This window comes from Chrysochloris asiatica, unplaced genomic scaffold, assembly GCF_000296735.1.
Source record: "Chrysochloris asiatica unplaced genomic scaffold, ChrAsi1.0 scaffold00031, whole genome shotgun sequence".
Lineage (NCBI taxonomy): Eukaryota > Metazoa > Chordata > Mammalia > Afrosoricida > Chrysochloridae > Chrysochloris > Chrysochloris asiatica.
Genome location: NW_006408549.1, coordinates 21,665,963 through 21,691,609, shown reverse-complemented (window position 1 = coordinate 21,691,609; position 25,647 = coordinate 21,665,963). Strand labels below are relative to the sequence as shown.

Here is a 25,647-nt window from a genome sequence, read left to right as displayed (position 1 = left end):
TTTAGTGTTTAATGTATCAAATCTGTTCTTCAGATGATCTCTAAATTCAGGTGGGATATATTCAAGGTCATATTTTGGCTCTTGTTTTCATTTTCTTCAGCTTCAGTTTGAATTTGCATATGAATCTGTTCCACAGTCTTCACCTGGCCTTGTTTTTAACTGATGATATGGAGCTTTTCCATCATCTCTTTCCGCAGATGTAATCAATTTGATTTCTATGTATTCCATCTGGTGAGGTCTATGTGTATAATTGTCTCTTATGCTATCTAAAGAAGGTATTTGAAATGAACAAATCATTGATTTTGTAGAATTCTATCATGCGTTCTCCAGCATCATTTCTATCACCAAGGGCATGTTTTCCAACAACTGAACCTTCCTCTTTGTTCCCAACCTTTGCATACCAATCACCAGTAATGGTCAATACATCTTGATTGCATGTTTGATTGATTTCAGATTGAAGAAGTTGGTAGAATTCTTGTATTTCATCCTCAATTGCTTTAGTGGTTGGTGTATAAATTTGAATAATAGTGGTATTGACTGGGCTTCCCTGTTGGTGCATGGATTTTATCCTATCACAGACAGCGTTGTACCTCAAGACTGATCTTGGATATGTTGCTTTTGACAATGAATGCAACACCATTCTTCTTCAGTTTGTCATTCCTGGCATAGTAAACCATATGGTTGTCAGATTCAAAATGGCCAATACCAGTCCATTTTAGCTCACTAATCCCTAAGATATCAATGTTTATGCGTTCCATTTCATTTTTGACAACTTCCAATTTTCCCAGATTCATACTTCGTATATTCCATGTTCTGATTTTCATTAGTTATTTATAGCTGTTTGTCTTCATTTTGAGTTGTGACCCATCTCAGCAAATGAAGGTCCCGCGGGCTCTTCTCCCACGGGCTTTACTCCGTTCGCGTCATCACGGTCAACTCTACTTTGAGGAGGCAGTTCTTTCCCAGTCACATTTTGAGTGCCTTCCAACCTGAGGGGCTCATTTTCCGGCACTGTATCCGACAGTTCCTCAAAAGGTTTTCAGTGACTAAATATTTGGAAGTAGTTTGTCACTCTGTCTTCCTAGTCTGCCTTTGTCTGGAAGCTCATCTGAAACATGTCCACCATGGGTGACCCTGCTGGTATTTAAAATACTGGTGGCATAACTTTCAGAATCACAGCAACTCACAAGCCAACACAGTATGGCAAACTGACAGACAAGTGGTGGTTCTTAGTGTGGTTCTTGTTGTTGTTGTTTCTTAGGTGTTGTCAAATCAGTATCGACTCACATTGACCCCATGCACAATAGAATGAAACATAGCCCAGTCCTGCATCATACTCGCAATTGTTATGTCTAAGACCATTGTTGCAGCTATTGTGTCCATTTATCTCATTGTGGGTCTTCTTCTTTTTCATTGACCCTTCACTTTATCAAGTACAATGTCCTTCTCCAGGGACTGTTCCCTCCTAACAACATATCCAAAGAACTCGAGATGAAGTCTTACCATCCTCATTTCTAACAAGCATTCTGGCTGTATTTCCAGGATAGATTTTTATGTTCTTCTGGCAGTCCATGACACTTCCAATATTCCTTGCCAACACCACCATTTTTCTTATTCATTGTCCAACTTTCACATGTATACGGGTGATAGAAAATACCATAGCTTGAGTTGGGTGCACCTTAGTCCTCAGACTAGCATCCTTTGCTCTTTAACATTTTAAAGAGCTCTTTTGCAGCAGATTAGCCTAATGCAATATATCATTTGCTTTGTTAACTGCTGCTTCCATAAGCATTGATTGTGGATCCAAGGAAAATGAAGTCTTTGACAACTTCAATCTTTTCTCCATTTATCATAATATGATTTATTGATTCAGTTGTGAGGATTTTTGTTTTCTTTACATTGAGGTGGAATCCATACTGAAGACTGTGTAGTCTTTGATATTTTACAGCATACATAAAATGCCAATCTCCAGAAAACAATTAATATGTAATATTTTAATTCCTAGTCAGGTGTTGATGCATTATTTGTTGTTTAAGCACTTAATTCTTAAAAGTTATGGAGCAGGCATATATTAGGCATTGTTTTTTGTTATGTGCTGTGGAGTTGGTTCCCGCTTATAGTGATGCTGTATCCGGTTTCCTAGGAGCAACTGGTGAGTTTGAACTGCCAACCTTTCAGTTAGTCTTCCAGTGCTTATCTTACAGCTCCACATCAGGACTCCCTAGTAGGAATAACCAAAACAATAATAATAGTAATAGACAGCAGAAACAGAAGCAGCAGCAATGCTTCATGTCCTTTCTATGGATGAGATAGCCAACTTTCAAGAATATGTCCAAGGAAAGAAGCTGGCTTCTTGGTAAGAAAGCCCTTCTAGGAATACCAGTAACTTGATGGAATCAGTGGTTTTGAAACTTGTTTTTTCTTTTTTAATGGAGTTCACATTTTCTTTCTTTCCTCTTAAACTTTACTTACTTATTTTAATACTTTTATTATGAATTGGGTGAAGGTTTAGTTTATAGAGCAGGTAAGTTTTCCATTCAACAGATCATACACATTTGCTTCATGTCTTCCATCGCAATCCCCACACTGCATCTTCATGTATCCCACTCCTCTCTGAGTTTTCTGTTTCCATTCTTTCTGAACTTTGTCCTTGGGTAAATGATGCTCTTTTGATCTCAAATGATTGATAATTCTAAGTGTGTGTACTTTCCTACTGTTATAGTTCTTCTTATAGACCTGTCCGGGGAGCATGATGGCTCTGTAAAATAAACACTGGACTGCTTGAACCACAGGTTGGCAGCTGTTTCTCTGGAGAAAGATGAAACTTTCTGCTTCTGAAACCTTATACAGGGTTGTTATGAGTCATAACTGACTCGATAGCATTTAACAACAGCATAAACCTGTCTGTCCTTTGTTGTTGTTAAGTGCTGTCGAGTAGGTCCTGAGGAGCAGCTGGTGGGTTTGCACTGCTGAACTTGTGGTTCACAGTATAGCACCGATCCTACACTTCTAGGTAACCTATTAAAATCAATCAGACTCACAAGATCTTAAATTAAATATTAAAAACAAACAAAACAGAAAAGGGACATAAAGAGCCTCTATTGAGTTTGTGATCCTTTCAATAAGTTCCTGTTGTTTAATTGCTGTTGAGTCCATTCTGATTTATGACAACTTGTCCAAAAAATACTCACTTTCGCAATTCCCTGGTAATCTCAGTAACAATTTTATAAACCTGTGTTTGTGGAGTACTTCCATAGGAGGCTAAAGCCTCTAATTTTATATTACAACTATTTATTGGGGAGTCCTGGCATGATGCTGTGGGTTAATGCACCAGACTGCAAAGCTGTTTGCACTGCAAGGTCAGTGATTGAAGTTCACCAGCTGCTTCTTGGAAACCCTATACAGGGTGGCTATAGGTGGGAATCGACTTGACAACACTTAACAATGAACTATTTATTGAGCAACAATGAACTATTTATTGAAGATCCCTGGTAGTGCTGTAGGATAAGCACTGGACTGCTAACCGCAAAGTTCGTTGTTCAAAGCTACCAACTGATTCTCCTGAGAAAGATGAGACTTTCTGCCCTCGTAAAGATTTATAGTCTCTGAAAACCTATGCAGAGTCGTTATGATTTGGAATCAACTCAATGGTAGTGGTTATTGAGCCAGGCATTGTCCTAGGAAGAAGATACATTCTGCCTTCAAGCACTTTATAGCCTAATGGATGGACAGTAAATTCACAGTAGACAAGTGTGTTGATTTTTAAATTAACTTTTTTTCTGAACGTTATTGGAATCTTACTTATTATTATAAAGCAGCTGTTTACAGTAGTTTGTTGTTGTTGTTGTTAGTTGCTGCTGAGTCATGTCTGACTCAGCAACCCTATGCACAACAGAACAAAACACTGCCTAGTCCTGTGCCATCCTCCCTGTGGTTGCTACTCTTTGCTGTTGCCACTTTGCCAATCCATCTCGTTGGGGTTCATCTTCTTTTTACTGATCCTACTGGTGTGGCGCTGAAGGATAAGCACAGAACTGAAAAAGTCAGTTTGAGTGGCAAGGTCAGTTCAAACTTACCAGTTGCTCCTCAGAAACTCTATACAGGGTTGCTGTGAGTCATAACCGACTATATGGTGCTTAACAACAACAACAGTAATTTAGGGTTAACAGATTACTCCTGAAGTTTAGGAAGCTAAATTCAATAGGGAAATATGTACATTTCTAGTTTTACAATGTTATTGGCCTATGTTTTATAGAACCAATGATAAAGACCCTTTTTCTGTGAGAGAGTAATTTTTTCTTCTAGTTTCATGACATTTAAATTTGATTCTTTAATCTCTGTAGACCTCTTGTCTGAATGAAAGGAAGGAGCTCTGGTAGTGTAGTGGTTACGAATCGGGCTGCGAACCTTAAGGTCAGCGGTTCGAAACTACCAGCTGCTCCGCGGGAGAAAGATGAGGCTTTCTACTCCCGTAAAGATTTACACCCTCGGAAACCCTGTACAGGGTCGCTATGGGTCGGAACTGACTCGACGGCACTTAACAACAACAACATATAACAGTTGTGATTTGGGAGGAATAATGACTTGTTTTCAGATATAAAATGGAGACAATGATATTTATTTATCTAGGTTTTGAAGAGTAAAATGACAATTGAAAATTCTAGCTCATTTCCATTAAAAATAATTTGTATAGCCATGGTTCATTGCATACCACAATTTAACTGTTTTATTATAGAGTATCTCAGAGTCCCAGAAGCCCTGGTGGTGCAGTGATTAAGGTACTTGATTGCTAACCAAAAAGTTCGTATTTTGACTCTACCAGCTGCTCCATGGGTGAAAGATGTGACAGTGTGTTCCTATACAGATGCTTGTTAAGTGCTGTTGCATCACTTCCAACTCACATCGACTCTGTATATGGTTTCTGAGGAGTGGCTGGTGTGTTTGAACTGCCTACTATGCAGTTTAAACAGACCTTGCTGCCCAGTGCTCATCATACAGTGCTACACTAGGACTCCTTAGGAAGCATACTCTTGAAAATCCTACGGGGTGGTTCGACTCTGCCTTATAAGGTCGCTGAGTCAGATTTGAATTGAGGGTAACCGGTTTATCTCATAGTCAGCGATAAATAAACCTTAGTATTTTGACTCATTCCTCTCCCCCCCAATGAAATATTTGCTGATCACAGTCCCAGGTTGCATATTCTTTTAGTTGACACACTCATACGTGGAGATCAAATGTGAAGTGTGAGGCAGTCTTTGTTGCTTAACTGCTATGCCAATCTGGCTTTAAACCCTGGATTCAGAGCTGGCTTTCCAGGAATGAACCATTATTCTTGGATGGTTCCCTAACAATGTGTATTTTTCTATATCACTTTATTTCTCTTGAGCCAGCTTGCTTGCATCCTCTCCCAAAGTCAATTCCATGTTTACTCAAGCTCTCTAATCTGCTTTTTTATCTGTAAAGGAAAGATTTTTTGGTTCATCTCAGGTCTTCTTATGCAACAAGGTAAGACAGTGCTTTTGTTCGATGCCGTCGAGTTGGCCTCCACTCAGTGATCCAAAGAACAGAACACAGTTGGTCCTGCACAGTGCTCACAGTCATTGCTGTGTTTGCGTCACTGTGTCAGCCCATTTTGTTGAAGGTCTTCCTCTTGTTTGCTGACACTTTACCAACCATGATGTCCCTTTCTAGGGACTGGTCCCTACTGATAACATGTCCAAATTATGCCAGGCAAAATCTCTCTATCCTTGCTTTTAAGGAGCATTCTGACTACTTCTTCCAAGATAGATTTGTTCACTCTTCTGGTAGTCCACGGTATATTTAATATTGTTCATTAACGCCAGAATTCAAAGGCACCAATTCTTTCGTTGTCTTTATTCATTGTCCAGCTTTTCACATGAATCTGAAGTGACTGAAAATACCATACATGGCTAGAGTCAAGCACACTTAAATCCTCAAAGTGACGTCTTTACTTTGCAGTTGATGTTGTTGAATGCCAATGACTCAGTTGTGATGCATAGTGAGAGACGCTGTATAGGGTTTCTGAGAAGTAGCTGGTGGGTTTAAACTGCTGATCTTGTGGTTAGCAGTCCAGTGCTTATCCTACACTACCACACCAGCACTCCTTTGCAAACCGTTGTTGTCATTAAGTGCCATTGAGTTGGTTCTGACTCATAGTGACCCTGTATAGGGTTTTCAAGGGGCAGCCGGTGGTTTTGAACTGCCAACTTTGTGGTTCGAAGTTTAGTTAGTGCTGATCCTACGACGCCACACCAGGAGTCCTTGCAAATAGTAGCAAGGAAAAATAAAGTAAAATAAAAAGGCAATATATACTGCCATTGAGGTGATTCTGAATCATCGTGACCTTGTGTAGGGTTTCTGATACTGGTGGGTTTGAACTCAATGCCTAATCCATGTAGCAATCAGGACTCCTTAAAAAGACAATTGTTGTTAAGTGCCATCAAGTTGGTTCCAACTCATAGTTACCCTGTATAGGGTTTCCAGGGAGTGACTGGTGAATTTGAACCACCGATTTTGTGGTTCAAACCAACCCTGTGGTCCAGTGCTTACCCTACAGCACCACGCCAGGACTCCTAAAAAGACAACAGAGCTATTAATTTGTTTTCCTTTGGAATGCCATTTGTCCACACAGTGTAGACTATGGAACCTCTTAGGAATATGTGCTTTTTAACTTCATTTGCCTGTGAATAATCATTGAAATGGTTTTCTTTTTTTAAAGACAAGCCACATATTTAACTTATTTATTCATCAAATACTTGTTGCTCATCTCCTCTGTCATAGTTAACTGTGTTAGATGATGGTTACAATGATGGCCCAACAGCCTCTACCTGTGTGGACATTGTCTAGAGGGAGAAGAAATAGTAACACTGTTCTGTTTGTAACGAAGTGGCTGAGGAACAAGCCTTGTTGTTGTTGTTGTTAAGTGCCGTTGAGTCGGTTCCGACCCATAGCGACCCTGTACAGGGTTTCCGAGGGTGTAAATCTTTACGGGAGTAGAAAGCCTCATCTTTCTCCCGCGGAGTGGCTGGTAGTTTCGAACCGCTGACCTTAAGGTTCGCAGCCCGATTTGTAACCACTACGCTACCAGAGCTCCTTGAGGAACAAGCCTTAGAGTCTGGTATAAATAGGTCTCTCTTGTCCTTTATTTTTTGGAGGGCTTTGAAAATAGCTATCTTAATTTAATGTAGAGAAATTTGGGTACAAATGAATCTAAAAGAAAGTCTAGCTATTCAACCTTCCCAAAGATTTTTTATTATACAGTTTCACAATTTTTACTGGATGACTTTGAGAATCGTAGATATAAAGGACTCTCCAGTACAACCTTCTGATTAAAAATAGGCAGGCAATCAAACACAATTATAGACAAGCCCAGCAAGGGAGAAATGATCCCAACCGAGCTGGTTAATAGAGATGGCAATCTGGATAATTTGCTCCTACAGTACAGCTCAAAAAGAGATGTGCTTTAGGCAAATATATAGTCTCACCCTCTCTTTTTTGCTGTTGTGTATAGAAAACCGTATATGATATCGCTTAAGAAATTTGATTCTCATATAAGTCAAGTCATAACTGACACATTTTGAGGCAATATTTACCTAGTATCTTGGAAGAGGAAAGTAATTTAAATAAAGCTATTATTAAGGCTACCTCACCACTTTGTTGTTGTTGTTAAGTGCCATCGAGTCGGGTCCGACCCATAGCGACCCTGTACAGGGTTTCCGAGGGTGTAAATCTTTACGGGAGTAGAAAGCCTCATCTTTCTCCCGCGGAGCAGCTGGTAGTTTCGAACCGCTGACCTTAAGGTTCGCAGCCCGATTCGTAACCACTACGCTACCAGAGCTCCTTTTACCTCACCACTAGTACTAATTATATTGAGTGTTGAAGAGAATTTAGTAATGCTTGAGGTACATTCAACATTGGTCACTTTCTCATCCTTCCGTATGCTTTTAAGCATGTCCAGTAAAGATTAATTGTTAGGAGATAATTTCATACTATGCTTTTTACTAAGAAGCTTTCCTATATACTTAAGCTATGATTCTAAACCTTTATTTTAGCGATCATGCTTGTTGAGTGGCAGTGAAATTTACTTTGGCAAAGTGATGAAGATATAATGGATTTTTAAAAAGAGTTCATTTTTTATAGTTATTTCAGAGGTTCTCCCCAAGAATACAGAATGCAAACACAGTGTCCACTTTGCCAATATTTGTAATAACAATAACATTAATTATGTAATAATAACATTAGCTAACATGTCTTGCATTCTGACTATGTGCAAGGCAGTGATAAATGCTTTGTGTTTATCATGTTTTCTTTTCTCAAGATGGCTTTAGCAAGGGGCATCCTTCCTGTTTAGCTTATGGATGTAAAAACCGAAGCTTAGAAGTTAAAGGTTTTGCCCAAGATTACAAAGCTAGTATAAAATGTGAGCCTAGGTCTTCTAAATGTTGAACCCTATGCTCTAACCATGGATTCCCTGGATGGTACAAATAGTTAATGTGCAAGGCTGGTAACCAAAAGTTAGAGGTTTTATTCTGCCCAGTGGTCCCGTGGATGAAAGGGTTAGGTACCTCTCTACTTCTGAAAAGTCAGCATAGTTCTGACACTGATGGGGTCATTACGAGTTGGAATTGCAACTATGATGCTGCACCATACTGCAGAACACAAACTGAGCTCTTTATATATCACATCCTCATTCAAAGAGGCTGGCTCATAAACAAATCAAGTCTTTATGTTTACGAATTCCTGATTTCTTCTTCTTCCTAACTGCTCTATGTGTGTGGAGATTTTCCATCCTCCCCATAACAATATGGATTGTGGGCTCTGTAATCTTTTAAAATGCTTGGTTTTACTCCTCATTTACCTAAAGTATTATATCTCTCAGCAAGCAAAGTGACCCATTTGAAAAAATTCCTTGGAGGCGTAATGAAAGAGTAAATCATTTATGGACATGCCGTTGGGTTGTGGCAGTATGTGTACATATTTTTCTTGATAACAGTTTTTTTTTAAATGTACTTGTGTTTAGTTCTGCGAGGGGGTCCGCTCACTGGAAGCTACAGACTCCGACAATTCCACCTTCACTGGGGGTGCGCTGATGACCACGGTTCTGAGCATGTGGTAGATGGAATGCGATACTCCGCAGAGGTAAATTATCGGCTGTATCTCAGGATTTTCCAACATGATGGGATTTAAGGGACACTGAGGGCATCTCTAAGGACCCCTGAAGGTGCTGTGGGTTAGGCATTGGGCTTCTAACCACAAGGTCTCTGATTCAAAACCCACCAGTTACTCCCCAGGGGAAAGATGAAGATGTCTGCGCCCATAAAAAGTTTACAGTCTCAGAAACCGTATAAAGAGTCATGGTCAGTCGGAATTGACCCAATGCCAGTGGATGAGCAGACAGCTCAAAGAGCTCTGGTAGTGCAGTGCTTATGCACTCTGCAGCTAAACAGTGGTCAGCAGTTATACCCAGCAGCTGCATCTCAGGAGAGTTACAGTCCACTTCTGTAAAGATTTATTGTTGTTGTTAAGTGCCATGGAGTCAGTTCCGACTCAAGGTTTCTAAGGAGTAGCAAGCCTTGTGGTCAACAGTCCAGTGCTTGTCTTACAGCTCCACACTATAAAAATTACAACCTTGAAAACTGCATGAGGCAGTAATGTGCCATGGAGTCGGTTCTGACTCATAGCGACCCTGTACAGGGTTTCCGAGGCTGTAAATCTTTATGGGAGCAGAAAACCTCATCTTTTTTCCATGGAACAGCTGGTAGTTTCAAACTGCTGACCTTGCGGTTTGCAGCCTGATTCGTAACCACTGCGCTACCAGAGCTCCTTGAGGCAGCTCTGCTCTCTTATATATTCATTATAAATTAGAATTGAGTCATCGACAGTGGGTTTGGATTTTTCAGTCTGGGGACAGCCCCCTTGATATCAAATAGATGTTGAGCTAATAGGTGTCTCAGTGTCTGAAGTTCCTTTATTCATTCACTAACAGTTTATCAGTATAATAGTTTTAAATGTGAACCTTCTAAGCCTTAAACTCATGCTGAGATGAAGGATTATTCTCATTAAAGAAATGTGTAAACTGTGGATTTGAAGAGATTAAGTAATTTATCTAACTAGGAAGCAATTGAGATAGTTTTAAACTCAGGACTGTGTGATACCAAATTATGAACTTTTACTAAAATATCAGTAAAAGATATTTTAGTAGATATCTTTTACTGATATTTTAGTAAAAGCCCAGTGTGAAAGGAAAGAAAGAAATGTTTGTTTTAGGCCCAACTGTGAATAATTCTGGTCCTGACACAAATATACTGTAATATTATATAAAGTTCGTATTTAAGTAGGTGACAACAAATGGCAAAGATTCACTTCTTAGGGGATAAACAAACAAATAAGCAAAACAAACAGACATAAATTCTCCTAAGCTGAACACGATGGCTACATTTCCAAGTATAAATGGAATCTCTGTCAATTATTCAGGTCATTGCTGGAGCATAGTACAGTGAGCCTTTAATAACCTGTTTCTTTTTCACTGGAATGTGGTTCCTTTTTAATGGTAATTATATTCATTAAGTATGCTCTACTTTTTAAAATCCTTTAGTTAAAGGATAATAGTAACATGCTTCAGGTTATAATATGACTAAATGTTGCTAATACCCAACTTTACCATGAGATGAAGGAGAATTATTGTAGGACTCACCCAAAGCTAACTCAAGTGAAAATAATTTGGTAATGACTCGTCCTGTGGGGGCAGAGCCATGTTACCAGGTGAGGACAGTTTTTCTCATTTGGTTATTGTATTGTGGGGTTGTAAATCCCTTTACAGCCTAGCAGGGAGCATTGCTGGTGATGTAAAATACACACTGGAATGCTGGGCACAAAGTTGACAGTTCAAACCCACCAGTCACTCCTAGGGAGATAAATGAGGTGTTTTGCTTTTGTAAAGATTTACAGTCCCAGAAACTGTAGACATGGGATGCTGAGTTGGACTGGACTTGATGGCACTGGGTCTGGTTAGTTTGATTTATGGTTCCATGAACATGTACAGGTGCCCTTTGAGGCTGTTCATTTTGCACATCAAAATAGTCTTGTTTGAGGCCAACTGCATTCTCAATTGAATAATAAAAGGTACACACAAAGTGTTCTGGGGTGGTGGACAAATGGACAAAAGATGCCGAGAATGAGAATGTAGAATGAAGGACTTTTGAATCAGTTTACGTCATCTACTGAATTGTTCTCATGCTAGCTTGTAAACATTGTTTGCCGCTGGATTTTAACACGTTCTAAATTTTGAAAGCTCTGTGGAGATTAAGAACTTGTTGGTTTGAATCATTACACTGTAATTTCCCTAAGGAACTCTGGAAAATTGTTCATATTGCTTTGCAGTTCACACCTTATGCTTTCATAAACTTGAAAGTATACTCTTACAGAAGCTTATTTTCAGTTGACAAGTAGTTTTCTGAAAAGAACCCTCATATCTTGAAGTCTGGTAGAGAATCATGAGTCCTGAACTCCCAAGCAAAGGGCCATTTCTATCAATTTCCCTTCTTGAAGCAGATAATTCTTTGTCTGGCGTTTTATATTCTTCTTTACTGTTTATTTAGGGTTGGTTTTTTTTTCTCATTTGATCATGCATGATTCATTTATTCATTCACTCTTTGAGAACTCATTGAGAGCGTACCATGTTCCAGATCTCTGCCCAGTATACTCACACTCATCCTGAAGGCAGTGCGGGAAGTAAGGATGCCACGAGTCCCCATAACTATGCAGCCTAACAGACTCTGTGGCCAGGACACATCTCTTTAGGGAAGAGCCTTTAAGCCTAGCATTAAGGGCGAGCAGGAATGCATCAAGGAAAGAGGAGAGAGAACTGTGGTTCTTCATAGAACCATGGGGAAGGTCTTGGGGTAAAAGAATACCATACATATTAAGAAAAGCATTACTAGTATGATTATAACATGGAGAACAAAGGGGAGAATTGTTGGGAAAGGTTGGAGAGGCCAAGGAGGGTGTGATTCTAAGGTAAGCATATTGCAGATCATGAACTTTATTCTGGGTGCAGTGGAAAGATACTTAATGGTTTTGAACTGGGAATGATCAGATTTGCATTTAAAAAATATCATTGAGGCTATAGTTTGAAAATAGATTAGAGTGAAGAAAGTGGAAACGGGTAGCCAGAATGGAGGCTTTGGGGGGGAAGTCACAGGTGATAGATGATGGAGGCTTGAACTATAGTGCAGGTGGGAGACTGGAGGGGTAGAAGTGGCACTGGTCGATTGGATTTGAAAGGAAGACAGGAGAGGAAAGGAAAAGTGGAGTTTTTTGTGTGTGAGATAGGAGATGCTGATGGAAGAGGAAGACCTCAGGGTTAAAGAGGTGTCAGGGATAGGCAATAAACAAGTAAGTAGGAAGTGTTAGAGAGTGACTGAGTGCTTTGTTGTTGTTGTTAGGTGCCATCGAGTGGGTACCAACTCACAGCAACCTTATGCACAGCAGAACGAAACACTGCCTGATCCTGGGCCAACTGAGTACTTAGGAGAGGCCTTTTTGTGGTGTTACTTGATTTGAGACTGAATGACAAGAAGCCAGGAGAAAATTGAGGGAGAGTTTCCTAGGACGTGGGATGAACATATACAAACACTTGATAGGTAGGAATGAAGTTGGCATGTTCAAGAACTTGATAAGACAACAGAGTGACAGGCGGTATCCTGGAGAGTCAGACAGTGGCCATACCATGTCAAGCATAGTGAGGAATGGATTTTCCCTCTAACAAAGTTGGAGGAAGACAAGAGGAATGACGTGTTCTATTCTGTAGTTTGTAAATCCTGACTACCAGCGCTGTGGGTTAATGCGCCAGACTGCAAAGCCATTTGAACTACAAGGTCAGTGGTTCAATCTCACCAGCTGCTCCTTGGAAACCCTAGACAGGGTCACTATGGGTCGGAACCGGCTCTATGGCACTTCACAACAACAACATATAGAGAATATGTTGTCATGTGCAAAAGTTGAAGCAGGGAGATGAATTAGAAAATTGTGGAAGTAGTTTAAGTAGGAAGTGATGGTAATTTGGACTATAAGGGTAATGGAAATAAGAGAGCTAGACAGATCCACGATATGCTTAGGAGGTAGTCACTGGCATTTGCCAAAGGAAATGACGTCAGAAATGAAAGCAGGATAAAAGAGTCTAGTAGCAGTTCAAAACTACCAGTTATTCCATGGGAGAAAGATACGGCTTTCTGCGCCTGAAAGATTTACAGCATCAGAAAGCCTACACTGGGTCACTGTGAGTCGGAACCAACAACACAGCGTACCACCATCATCACCACCAGTAGCTCATCCCAGATTTTGGCTTGAGTAACAGGAAGGATGGTTGTGCCATTTACTGAGATGAGAAAGTTCAGGTGCAGGTTTTAGAAAAGAATTCTTTGTGTTTTGGACATGTTAACTTTGAGAAGCCCATTAGACATTCTAGGCTCTCCCTCAAATAGGCTGTTAGATATGCAAAGTTGGGGTTTAGCAAAGGGATCAGAACAGCAGATGGAAGAATCACTTGCATCTGGTGTTAAATTCAAAAGAATCCTTTTGCACTCACAAATAGAATTGATTCTAAGGCGTTAATTTTTCCATCCACTTGTGTACCCAATTTCATGACCATTAGCAAATGGTATCCTTTTAAAAAATAAGAAGAAAGCAAGGAAAAGCATTTAAAGCTGTAATACATAAAACGTTACTTTTTGAGCTAACCTGATGACGTAGCATTACAGAGACAAATTAAAATGATCTGAATCATGGAAACTTAAAAAAAAACAAACAACTTTTTACTGTGAATTGATTGAAGTTTTACAGAGCAGATCATATTTTATACTCAACAAATCACACACTTCATTTCATCTCACTGATTGCAGTTCCCTCAATGTAGCATCACTTATCCCACTTCCTTCCTCTGTTTCTTGCTTTCATTTCTCCTTCTTTCCTAAATCTTATGAATTTTGTCCTTAGGTAAATGCTGCCTTTTGCTCTCAAATGGTTGATCATCTTATGGTGTGGCGTGCATACCTCTCTGGTGGTGTTGTCCCCTCTATGTACCTATCTATTGCCTGGCTGAAAATTGAACCACAGGAGTGAGTTCAGTTCCAGACCTTGGGGTTCTACCAGTCTCTGTCTGACCAGTAGTAAACCTGGTCTTTTTTTTACGATTTTGAGTTTTGTCCCACATTTTCTCCCATTCTATATGTTGTTGTGTTTGTTAAGTGGTGTCGCATCAGTTCCAACCCCTAGCGACCTTGTATAGGATTTCCTAGGAGCATCTGGTGAGCTTGAACCACCAACCTTCCAGTTCAAAAGGCTTTGCAGTCTGGCACATTAACCTACAGCACCACACCAAGACTCCCACTCTATATAGTTATGTGCCTGATGTCGGTTCCGACTCATAGCAACCCTGTACAGCGTTTCCGAGGCTGTAAAACTTTACGGGAGCAGAAAACCTCATCTTTCTCCCACGCAACAGCTGGTAGTTTCAAACTGCTAATCTTGCGGTTCACAGCCCGATTCGTAACCACTACGCTACCAGAGCCCACTCTATATAGAACTGTCTAATGTGATCTCTTTCAGAGCTGTTGGTAGTGGGAGCCGAATCTCAGGGTCACGAAAACTGATGTTCTATGGTCCATTAGTCTTTGGACTAATTGTTTCCAAGTGTCTTTAATTTTCATCATTCTTCTTCCTCTGGTCAGGCAGAGGCCGATCAATAGTGGCACCTTAGATGCCGCATGTTGAGTTTATAAGATCCTAGTCACTGCTCACCACAGTAGGATATAAAGCATTGTCTTTATGGACTATGTATGCCAACTGATCTTGGTGCTCCCAAGACCATAGTCCTGAGCCCCCAGCAACTCACTGCCTCAGGGTGTTTTGTTATGTCTAAGAAGTTTTCATACTATTATTCCCCTATATACTCTATCACACTGAATCATGAAAAGTGTAATTCCAAGAGCTGTACATGTACAAAAAACTAGGCTAATAGTCCACCCTATATTTAAACTTTTATCTGATTACAGAGTATAGTGATTATGTAATAAGCATTTAAATATGTGTTTGGTAGTTAAACAATGATTTCAGCATTAGCAGTGAGTTTTTGGCATAATAAGCAAATTTCATGTATCACAAGTATGAATGTTGAAAATACTAATATTATTTTGAAATTATTTTCAATAGAAAAGAATCTAATTTCCATTTTTGTCGTGGCCATAATGGATTTCTTGCCATTCATCTCAAATCATGGCTCCTGCCTTTCTTACTTAGGAAATGAGGTTGCCATTGGTTTGTTTGTGTTGCAACCGTTTCATGACCTGTGGGATGTATGTAGCCCACCAACGTCTTCAACCTCACAAGTTTCTTGGGAAATTTCTACTATTATAACTACAGTGTGTGCTACTACCTGACAGGCACCTATATAATTGTGTAAATCTCAAGAAATGGGCCTCACCTCACCAACCCCAGCACCAGAGTTCACTTAAGACATTATGTGTCCCACATAATTGCATCAAAATCCATATTATCTCAAAAATAAAAGCTTTCTCCTTTATTTCAGTATGCCTTCCATTACTGAAAACATGTGGAATCAACAACAACAACAAATTCAAAGTAGAAAATGATTTGGTCATGAAAGGATTAATTCAAGTACAAAGAAAGTGATTTAGTTCCTCTGACAGTATTGATGCCAGTTAATAAATATGTGTGGGAGAGAGGAGGCCTTGTTAAAATAAAAATCAGAGGAAAAGAATCCCAGCCAAAAAAAAATTGTAGATGCACTTCTTGAGTTGTACATTCTTTCTCTACTCTGTTGTTATTGTGACCCTGAAGAAGTTGCTTCACGTCTTTCTCTCTGTGGTTTTATCTCTTGCTAAGTGCATTGGTGCATGGGCAGTGAGCCATTTCAAACAACCTTCACATCTTCTCAGCCCCTCCCATACGTACTGGGGAGTGTCACCGGCCTCATGGGAGTCAAACGAATCTTTGTTTCATCATCTGATGTTTTCAGGTTTCTTTCCTCTCCCAACTCTCTCATACTTAGAACCCAGGACCACAGGAATTCACTTTCCTATTTTCCATCTGGATAGCCCACAGTCTTATTTATTTGTGGATGATGCTGTTTTATAATTTTATGGTTGACTGTTTCTAATAATTTTGCTATGCAGAAGTCTCTCCTCCTCATATTAATTGCCTGTCAGATGTGAAGTTATATTTAAAGGATGAGATAAAACCATGTGCTTGAATATACTATTTTGCAACAGTCAGCTGAATGAAAAACAAAAACCCAAGTCCCATCAAGTTGATTCTGACTCAGCAACCCCATGAGTGCCACAGTAAAATTATCCTCTATAGGGATTTCAAAGGCTGGGTTTTCTAAAGTAGATCACCAGACCTTTCTTCTGAGATGCATTTGGGTGCACTGAAACCTCCAACCTTCCAGTTAGCTCTGTGTATACCACCCAGGACTACATACTGTCAATCAGAAGGACAATTTAGACGCAAGTTTCATCTCTTAGTGTTTCATCTTTGATGTTCCACAAGGATTCATTAGAAGGAGATCTTATCTGAAGTTGGTCTCAAATGTGGTCTCAAGTGGACAGCATGACTTGGATGTCACCATTTACCATTTTAATCAAACATTTTGGGTGTGCCATGTGGCCTTTTGGAGCCCTGGAACAGCTGGGCTGCTGTTCAAAAGCTCTGCGGTTCAAACGTGCCAGCGACTCCTCGGAAACCCTATATGGGGGCGCTATGACGTGGGACTGACTAAACGGCACTTAACAACAACAACAATGCCAACATGGCCATTTGCTTCTTTCTCAGTTCTCTTTCCCTTCACAAAGACTGAAGAGTCTCCTAAAGTGGCTGTGCCTTAGTGCTCTTTTGCAGTCTTTCAGATTTGTTTGTGTGTTTGGGCCACTATCTTTATTATGCTAGAGCATTTGGGACATCATTGGTTTTTGCAGAAGGTGGCTTGAATGAGAGTTGTGAAGTGATTTAGAGTTACACCCCATCCCTCTTCCTTTCAATAGCATAGCCTGTCTTTATTTTCTGCCTCAGACCCTGAAGCATCCCATTAAAAATTGCTCTTAGCAGAGGATCTGAACACATTCGTGTTACTGATGTTAAGTCGGTTCCAACTCCTAGGATTTCCAAGGAGTGGCTGGTGAGTTTAAACTGCTAACCTTACGGTTCAAACTGCCCTTTCGGTCCAGTGTATTATCCTGCAGCGCCAAAATAGGACATTATAAATGTGTGAATCATGCTTGAAATAGTTACTTTTAATGAAAATTTACATTTTCAAGCCATAAAAATCAAACTGTAACAGTAAACACCCAGTAGAAAGTGTGCAGAACTGGTCCTGAAATAGCCCTTGAAATTGTCCCTGAAAACCTACTGTGTGGTGTTGTGTGCCAGGAGGTCAATTCCAACGTATCATGAACCTATTGGACAGGGTAGAACTGCTCCATAGGGTTTCCTAGGTTGTATTCTTTACCGGGAGTCTTGGTGTGGTGCTGCAGGATAATGCACTAGACCGCAAGGTTGGTGGTTCAAACCCAGCCGTTCCTCGGAAACCCTAAACAGGATTCACAAGGTTCTCGTGAATAATACATTATACATATGCATGGGCAAGACCAAAACATCTGTATAAATGTTTTATTTGCATTTATACTTTTCAAGATCGAAAAATGTTTTTATAAATTATATTGTGCATCTTAATTTCAGCTCCATGTTGTTCACTGGAATTCAGACAAATATCCCAGCTTTGTGGAGGCAGCTCATGAACCTGATGGACTAGCTGTCGTGGGAGTATTTTTACAGGTAAGAGTGAACTGATGACATTTAAAATAATTAGTCAGCTATTTTGGATAAAGAGTTTCAGGTATGGAGTAGACAGCCAATCATTTTGTTAATAGTAAACTAGTTTGGGGTTTAATGTTTTTCTTTTGAAGTTAGTAGTAAGAATTTATGGTTCATCTCAGGGCCTATGATATATTGTTTTATGATTTCTTTTATTACAGATTGTTCATTTTTATATGTGTAGCAACAGTAGCAACAAGAACAACAGCAATAGCAGCAGAAGTAATAGCTGAGCTCCTGAGGTGGGAGCTGGGGAGGGGGGGCAAAAAAACATTTATTCTAGCCTCTTCCTGATTACACAATATTTAGTGAGATAGGAAAGAATAAAGTTCAAACGTATGGTTCTTGAGGCACCAGTTTGCACACTATGGCTCGTTCCCACAAATACTGACTAATTTTTAAAATTTAGTGTCTTGTTGTATTTCCCTTTGTGTAATACTGGTAGGTGGTCAAACAGGTATCATTGTGCACCATAGGCAGTTTGGGCTGCTCAACTCCCACTGTGACCACATTCTTGTAGGGCGTGTTTATTTACCATGTTACATACCTCTCTGGGTGGTGTTGTAACTGCTGGAGCTAGGACCTGAAGAAGCCTAGAGCAGAGGTGGAGAGTGACGTACACAGCATTAATCCCTTCCCTCTGGCCTCCAAGACTGAGTGGCGTCAGTGTGATGCAGGTGGGACAAGAGATTTCACTGTGTTCTCAAGTATACAAAAACTTCAGGTTGATTTAGGAAATCTAAAATAATGAAAAGAGTTACGTCTAGTAAATCCTGTTAAAGCCAGAATTTGTGTAAGGCTGAAACCTGTCAGAGAAGAAGAATTCAATTATTTTCCAGCAACAGTAAACAATAGAAATGTGGTAAGACTGAACCCTGTCAAAGACAGAAAACCTGAGAAGACCAGAAGGCAGTCTCATTGAGTACCAGCCCTCACAGGTTTCACTGTATAGTCTTCTGAGGAGTTCTTTATTGGGGCCTAATTGTTTTAGGCTAAAGATGCGAGATGTTTGGCCTAATGTTTTGAAGCCACTATAGCCAGTCTAGGTGGTGTAAGTGGTCAAAGTACATGACTGCTAGCCGAAAGGATGGAGGGTCGAATTCACCCAGAGGTACCGTGGAAGAAAGATCTGGCAATCTACTTCCAAAAAATCAGCTGTGGAAAACCTAGGAAACACATTTGTACTCTGATACAAATGGTGTCACTATGTGTTAACTTGATGGTGACTGGTGATGGTGGTCATAGCCAGTTTGGACCGAGAGTCTGAAAGTCACATCTGGCTTAATAAAGCATGTTAGTGTTCGTAAACAGGGTTCCTCTTAAAGTAGCCTATGTCTGAAACATTTATAAAACTGAAAACTATGAAGCTGTTACTACTAGTTTTGGATTCCTAACGGACAGTTCAGTAATATGATCTTGTTGTGCAAATTCTTCTGACGTGATAAAGCCAACAGGTAAAAGAGAGCTTTGTTATAGAACAATCACTCTTTGTTCTGGGTTGGATTCGCTTTTAAAACTATAATGAAAAGACAGTGATTGAAATGTAGTGGTTTAGATCAAATCTCCTACAGTAACAATTTTCTTTCATTTTTCAGATTGGTGAACATAATTCCCAACTGCAAAAGATTACTGATATTTTGGATTCCATTAAAGAAAAGGTAAAATGAATATTATTTGCTAAGTCTGGCACTGTAGGATAATAAACTGGACCTCAAGGTCGGTTTGAACCCCAAGGTCAGTGATTCAAACTGGACAGCTATTCCTTGGAAACCCTATGAAGGGTCGTTATGAGTCGGAACTGACTCAATGCAATGCTTAATAATGACCAGGTAATGTTTCATTCTAAGGAGCTCTGGTAGCATAGTGGTTACGAATCGGGCTGCGAACTGCAAGGTCAGCAGTTCGAAACTACCAGCTGTTCCATGGGAGAAAGATGAGGCTTTCTTCTCCTGTAAAGATTTACAGCCTCGGAAACCCTATACAGAGTCGCTATGAGTTGGGACCGACTCCACGGTGCATAACAACAACGTTTCATTCTGTTGTATGTGAGTCAGAACCATCTTTATAGCACTTAACAGAAAAAGGTCAATATATTCCTTAAGGAGCCCTGGTAGCACAGAGGTGAAGTGCTTGATTGTTAATCAACTTGTCGATTCAAACTTCTCAGCTGCTTTGTGGGAGAAAGATGTGGCAGTTGCTTCGGTAAGGATTGCAGTTCTTATGGGGCAGTTCTATTCTGTTCTATAGGGTCACTATGAATCAGAATTGATAGCAAAGGGTTAATATATTCCTAGAACTCTTCTCTTTTGAACTCTCTTACCTTTATTTAAAATCTAAGATCTCAGACATAAGCTTATGCTGCCTGCTTTGATGCTGAAGCAGGCTTGGCACATACCGGGTCAATAGATCAGAAGTAATTTACTATCACGTTTTGAAAATTATGAAATGTCTTAAATTAGCTACAGTTTTTGTTGTTGTTAGTTGCTTTCAAGTGGCCTGTGACTTGTGGAGACCTGTGCACAATGGAACAAAACATAACCAGGCTCTGCGCCTTCACCATGATTGGTTGGAAATTGAACTGTTAGGATCCCTAGGGTTTTCATTGGATGCTTTTTTTTTTGCAGTAGCTTGCCAGACTTTTCATCCTGGCCTGCCAATCTGGAAGCTGTATGGTGGTGGTAGTTGTGTACTACTGACCCATAGCCACCCTGCACTGGGTTTCTGAGGCTATCAATCTTATGGGAGCAGAGAGTGTCGTCCTGCATTCAGCATCATAGCAACACGAAACCCACAACTGACAGGATAGCTGCATTGGCTGGAACTTGAGTTGGGTGGAAGGCAAGGATTCTAGTGAACCACCAATGAATGTTTTCTTATCAAAAATAACCACGAGTAAAGTCTCTTCATGCATAATTAGTTTTTGGTGTTGGAATCTTTCAAAATAAATCTTTAATTGTAACACATTTTAAAGAACAATTACATTAAAACAAATTATCTTTCTTAAATCTAAATAATGTAGTATTGCTATTTTTAAAAAAGCAGATACTTAATAATTCCATGTTATTTCATTGATGTATGTTTTTTGAGGTGTTTAGAAAGCTGCACTCCTGTAATTTGTGGGAATTTTCTTTTTCCTCCCCTAGGGAAAACAAACTCGATTCACAAATTTTGATCCATTATCTCTGCTTCCTCCATCCTGGGATTACTGGACGTATCCTGGATCCCTCACAGTCCCACCTCTTCTTGAGAGTGTCACTTGGATTGTTTTAAAGCAACCTATAAATATCAGCTCTCAACAGGTACGTCTTTCAGACTGATCCTGGCTGGATCTTGAAGCTTGTATTTTCCCTTCATTAATCATTAATGGTTGGTTGGATCAGATGAGATTTATGTCCCTTTTTTATGTGAGCTTCTAGGGTGAGCTGATTTCTTTCCCAGTTCTTGTTGTTGTTAAGTGCTGTTGAGTTGGTTCTGACCCATGGTGACCCTGTATACCTTGAAATGCCGACCTTGCGGTTCAGACCGATTTTGCAGTCCAGCACATTAATCCACAGCGCCACACCAGGACGCCTTCTAGTTCTTAGACTTGGAAATTTAATGTGCACACAGACAATGATGAAAGTGAAGCACCATGTTGGACAGTATAATTGTTCGCTTTTACTTGGTCTGGGACATACTCAGGCAAAATCTTGATGGAGGCTTCTGTTGGAAGGTCACAATCTTCTTTCCGGTTTCAGTCCCCAGACTTGCTCCTCCCACTGATTTCACATTTGGAAAGTGAGCAGGGATAGGCAAAGTGTCCTCAGAAACCTGTCAGCCTGCAAAACCCTCGCTGCATTAGTTTAGAACCTATGTGGGGTGCCTGAGGGGTTTTTAATCATTTGTTGAGTGGCTGTGGGTGGTACCTATGCTATTCTAGTGAAGACATTTACTTAGTTCTGGGTTCTCCTAAGTGCTACAGAGTCCCTGTGGTTAAGTCAAGCCTCTGATAGGTTTGTTGTTGTTGTTAAGTGCCATCGAGTAGGTTCCAACTCGTAGTGACCATGTATAGGGTTTCCAAGGAGCTGCTGAGTTTGAACTGCCCATCTTGTGGTTCAAACTGACCTTGAAGTCGAGTGCTTATCCTATGGTGTTACCAGGGACTCCCTGATAGGTTTAGGGTATCTTCATGCTCAGAAACTCTGCTCAGAGTTCTGGAAGACATGCAGATGGATCTACCTGATCTCGTGATGTTATGTGCTGTATTTTTTAGTGGGTTGTGTTTTGTTTTTGGCTTTCTGTTTTTCTTTCTTCGAATAAGGTGCTACAGTATTTTACCAAGAATGTAGTCTAGTGTTTTTTGTAGTGAATAAAGTACTTCTGTTCTTCACTTGCCCACTTGCTTAGCTGTTGATGTTTTCCCCAAATTCAAAGGCTAGGACTGCTTCAATTTATTACAAAGATCTTGTCAGGTAACATTTCCCCTTAGGATGTTGAATATGCTCAGCCTTCTGTTGGCTATTTCTCAGAATTCTATTGACGTCTTTAGGATTCAAGGCAAATAATAATCTGGGATATACTTATTAAAATATTTGATAGATGTCTAGATAGAAATCCAGAGCTTGACTGACATGAAAACTGTGAGTTTTTCTCCATCATAAGCCAGGCAAGTTTTATCATGAAGAAAAGGACCTGCCTTGTTAAAGGGAAAGACTGAGAAACTGTCTCCGGGCACTTGAATGAGATGATGCATCCTAGTCCAGACCTACTGTCTCTCTAAAAAATTGATAGGATGTAGCCTTATGAGGCACTATGAAATAAAGCACTGGACCACACGGTCAGTTTGAACCACAAGGTTGGTGGTTCAAACTTACCTGCTGCTCTTTAGAACCCCTATACAGGGTCGCTATGAATTGGAATTGACTTGGCAGTACTTAACAACAACAGGCGCATTATGCACATAAAAGGAGCCAGAGAGACAGAGGATTTAAAGCAAGCAGGAAGGTTTAATAAGAGAACAAAGACAAAGCATGGATGTTCTCACAGGGAGGAGAATGGGTTTTTACCTTACTTGTGAATGGGAGCCTTCAGCAGTCTTTTCTGATGATTTCCCCAGGTAATTAATAAGTCAGACTAGACTTTCAGGTTCTAGTTGGAGGGGTTTGGCTGCTTGTGTCTTGTCAGTGTCTCAGGATGTTTGTGCTTTTCAATCCCTGGATGACATCCTTTTTTGGTATTTCCTTTCTTGGGTCTTTTTTTTTTTTTTTTTTTTTTTTTATTGTGAATTCTGTGATAGTTTACATGGGAGAACATTAGTTTTACATTCATCCTATCGTATATCGTTTTCTTACCATGGTTACATCCACTCCATGCATTATCAACCAACCAAAGGGTTTACACTACAAGCCTGCACCGTGGTCATCAGCACACAGTTCCTCTCCTCTGGATCTAAAGTCCCCAACTGCTCCATCTTTCCACGTCTTCATATCTGCCTCCATCTTAGGCATTACTGCTTCTCTGGGTATGGTTCCACTCTCCGCTCTTCTCCCTTGATGGTCCCAGGGACCTCCACTCTTCCTTAATAACCCCTCCCCCTGTTATAATTATACTTGTGACCTAACCACATGCTGATTTATTGTTATGCTTCTGGGCGGTTTGCAATTTGGCCTTTCTATTCCTAATTTAACTACCTAACAATACGCAATAAAAGTATAATGAGACATGACTACAAAGTACAAGGGGACTTCAGAGAGTTCAGGAAATAATGGAATTAAAAGATATTGGAATTTTTCTGTGAAGTTTTTGAAGCTCCATTGTATAATGTGGTATTCCAGATGGATCCTGGAAGACAAAAAAAAAAAGACATTAAGTAAAAACTAAGGCAATCTGAATGAAGTATGACCTTTAGTTAATAATATGTATTTGGATTGGTTCACTAATGGTGACAAATGTAGAACTAATACTGGCATATTAGTAACAGGGGGAACTCAGGTGGGCTTACCGAAGTTCTTTCTAAGATCTTTGCAATAATTCTGTAAATCTAAAACTTCAAAAATTAAAAGATTTCTTATAAAATTCCCAAACAGGAAAGGGTTGATAAATTTTTCCAGTTGCTTAGCTCTTTTATATAAAGTCAATGGAAAAGATCTTTTATTTGTCCCACTGACTTAGTTATTTTCTAGAATACAATTTCACTTTCAATTATGGTGACTTTTTCTTTTCAAAGTCACAGAAGAACATGGCTTTTATTCATTCTCCATTTCCATCCTACATGCATGTCACTAGCTGTGAAGATTAAGATCCTTTTTTTAGTAAGTTGGTACTTCTCTTTTTCACTAAGACACTGTTTGACCTAAAGGACAAATCAGATGCTTTTTATTTTCTTTTTCTTGCTTCAAGTCCGCTTACTTGCCTCAGAGTCAGACAGGGTATAGTTCTTGACTGAATGGCCATGCCAATGAGCAGATATGCTGTTTCCTGATACTTTGGTAAAATTTGTCAAGTTGTTTTGGGTTATCTTAAATTATTTAAATTGCCTTGCTCAGTTGTTAAAATCCAATCTGTAATATACTTGCCTTTAATTCTTCTCTCTTTAAAAAAAGCTTATGATATTATCTGATTATGATAAATTAATGAGTTTTAGTGTACAGTTGATGCCTTTGGTAATTGTGCATAATTGCTCAACAACCAACATAATTAATTATGATACAGATGAACTCTCTTGGCTGGAAAACATTTCCTTGTGACGGTTTGCACCAGACAATCACTGACATGCTGTCATTAGAATTTTGCCTTTCCCAAAATTTCATTTAAGTGGAATCTGACTTGAATTCCTGGCAGTTCGATGTCGATCTACTGCTGCAGCTGTTTTTTAATTACCTTCAGCAGTTCAAACCCATCAGTCACTTCATGGAAACCCTATACCAGATCACTTTGAGTTGAAATAGACTCCAGGACATTAACAACAACAACCACATCTTTGACAACATTTGGGATAGACAGTAGTTTTAACTATAGATAGTCTAGTAGGAGCTCTGGTAGCATACTGGCAGCATAATGGATTACGAGTGGTCACTCTGTGGGAGAAAGATGAGGCTTTTTGCTCCTGCAAAGATTTACAGCCATGGAAACCCTATATAGGGTCACTAGGAGGGACCAGTCACTGGAGAAGGATATCATGTTTGGTAAGGTGGAGTGTCAGAGAAAAAGAGGAAGACCCCCAACGAGATGGATTGGCCAGGTGGCAGCATCGATGGACTCAAGTGTGGCAACAATTGTGAGGTTGGTCCAGGATTGGGCAGTGTTTTGTTCTGCTGTGCATAGGGTCCCTATGAGTCAGTACCGACTCTATGGCACCTAACAACAACAACAACAACAACAACAGGAGTCAGAACTTACTGGAGTTCACTTAACAACAAGTGTAGTGGTATCTCATTGTGATTTGAATTTGCATTTCTTTGATGACTACTAATGTTGAACGTCTTTTCATATGCTTATTTGCTTCTTTTGTGAAGTATTTGCTCATGTCCTGTGCTGGATTTTTAAAAAGTGAATTGTTAGTTTTTACATTATTGAGTTGCAAGAGTTCCATATATATTCTAGATAGCGTAGTGGTTACGAATCGGGCTGCGAACCTTAAGGTCAGCGGTTCGAAACTACCAGCCGCTCCGCGGGAGAAAGATGAGACTTTCTACTCCCGTAAAGATTTACACCCTCGGAAACCCTGTACAGGGTCGCTATGGGTCGGAACCGACTCAATGG

At 39.9% G+C, this 25,647-nt stretch overlaps 1 protein-coding gene across 1 annotated transcript in view; it reads left to right on the top strand.

Moving 5' to 3' along the window:
• The window catches only part of CA13 (carbonic anhydrase XIII), a 43,819-nt gene that overhangs the window by 11,994 nt on the left and 6,178 nt on the right, over window positions 1-25,647 (top strand). The window contains exons 3-6 of the mRNA XM_006859239.1: window positions 9,041-9,159; window positions 17,773-17,868; window positions 19,503-19,565; window positions 21,051-21,206. Of these exons, the coding sequence (XP_006859301.1) occupies window positions 9,041-9,159; window positions 17,773-17,868; window positions 19,503-19,565; window positions 21,051-21,206 (434 nt within the window). The remainder of the gene's footprint in view (window positions 1-9,040; window positions 9,160-17,772; window positions 17,869-19,502; window positions 19,566-21,050; window positions 21,207-25,647) is intronic.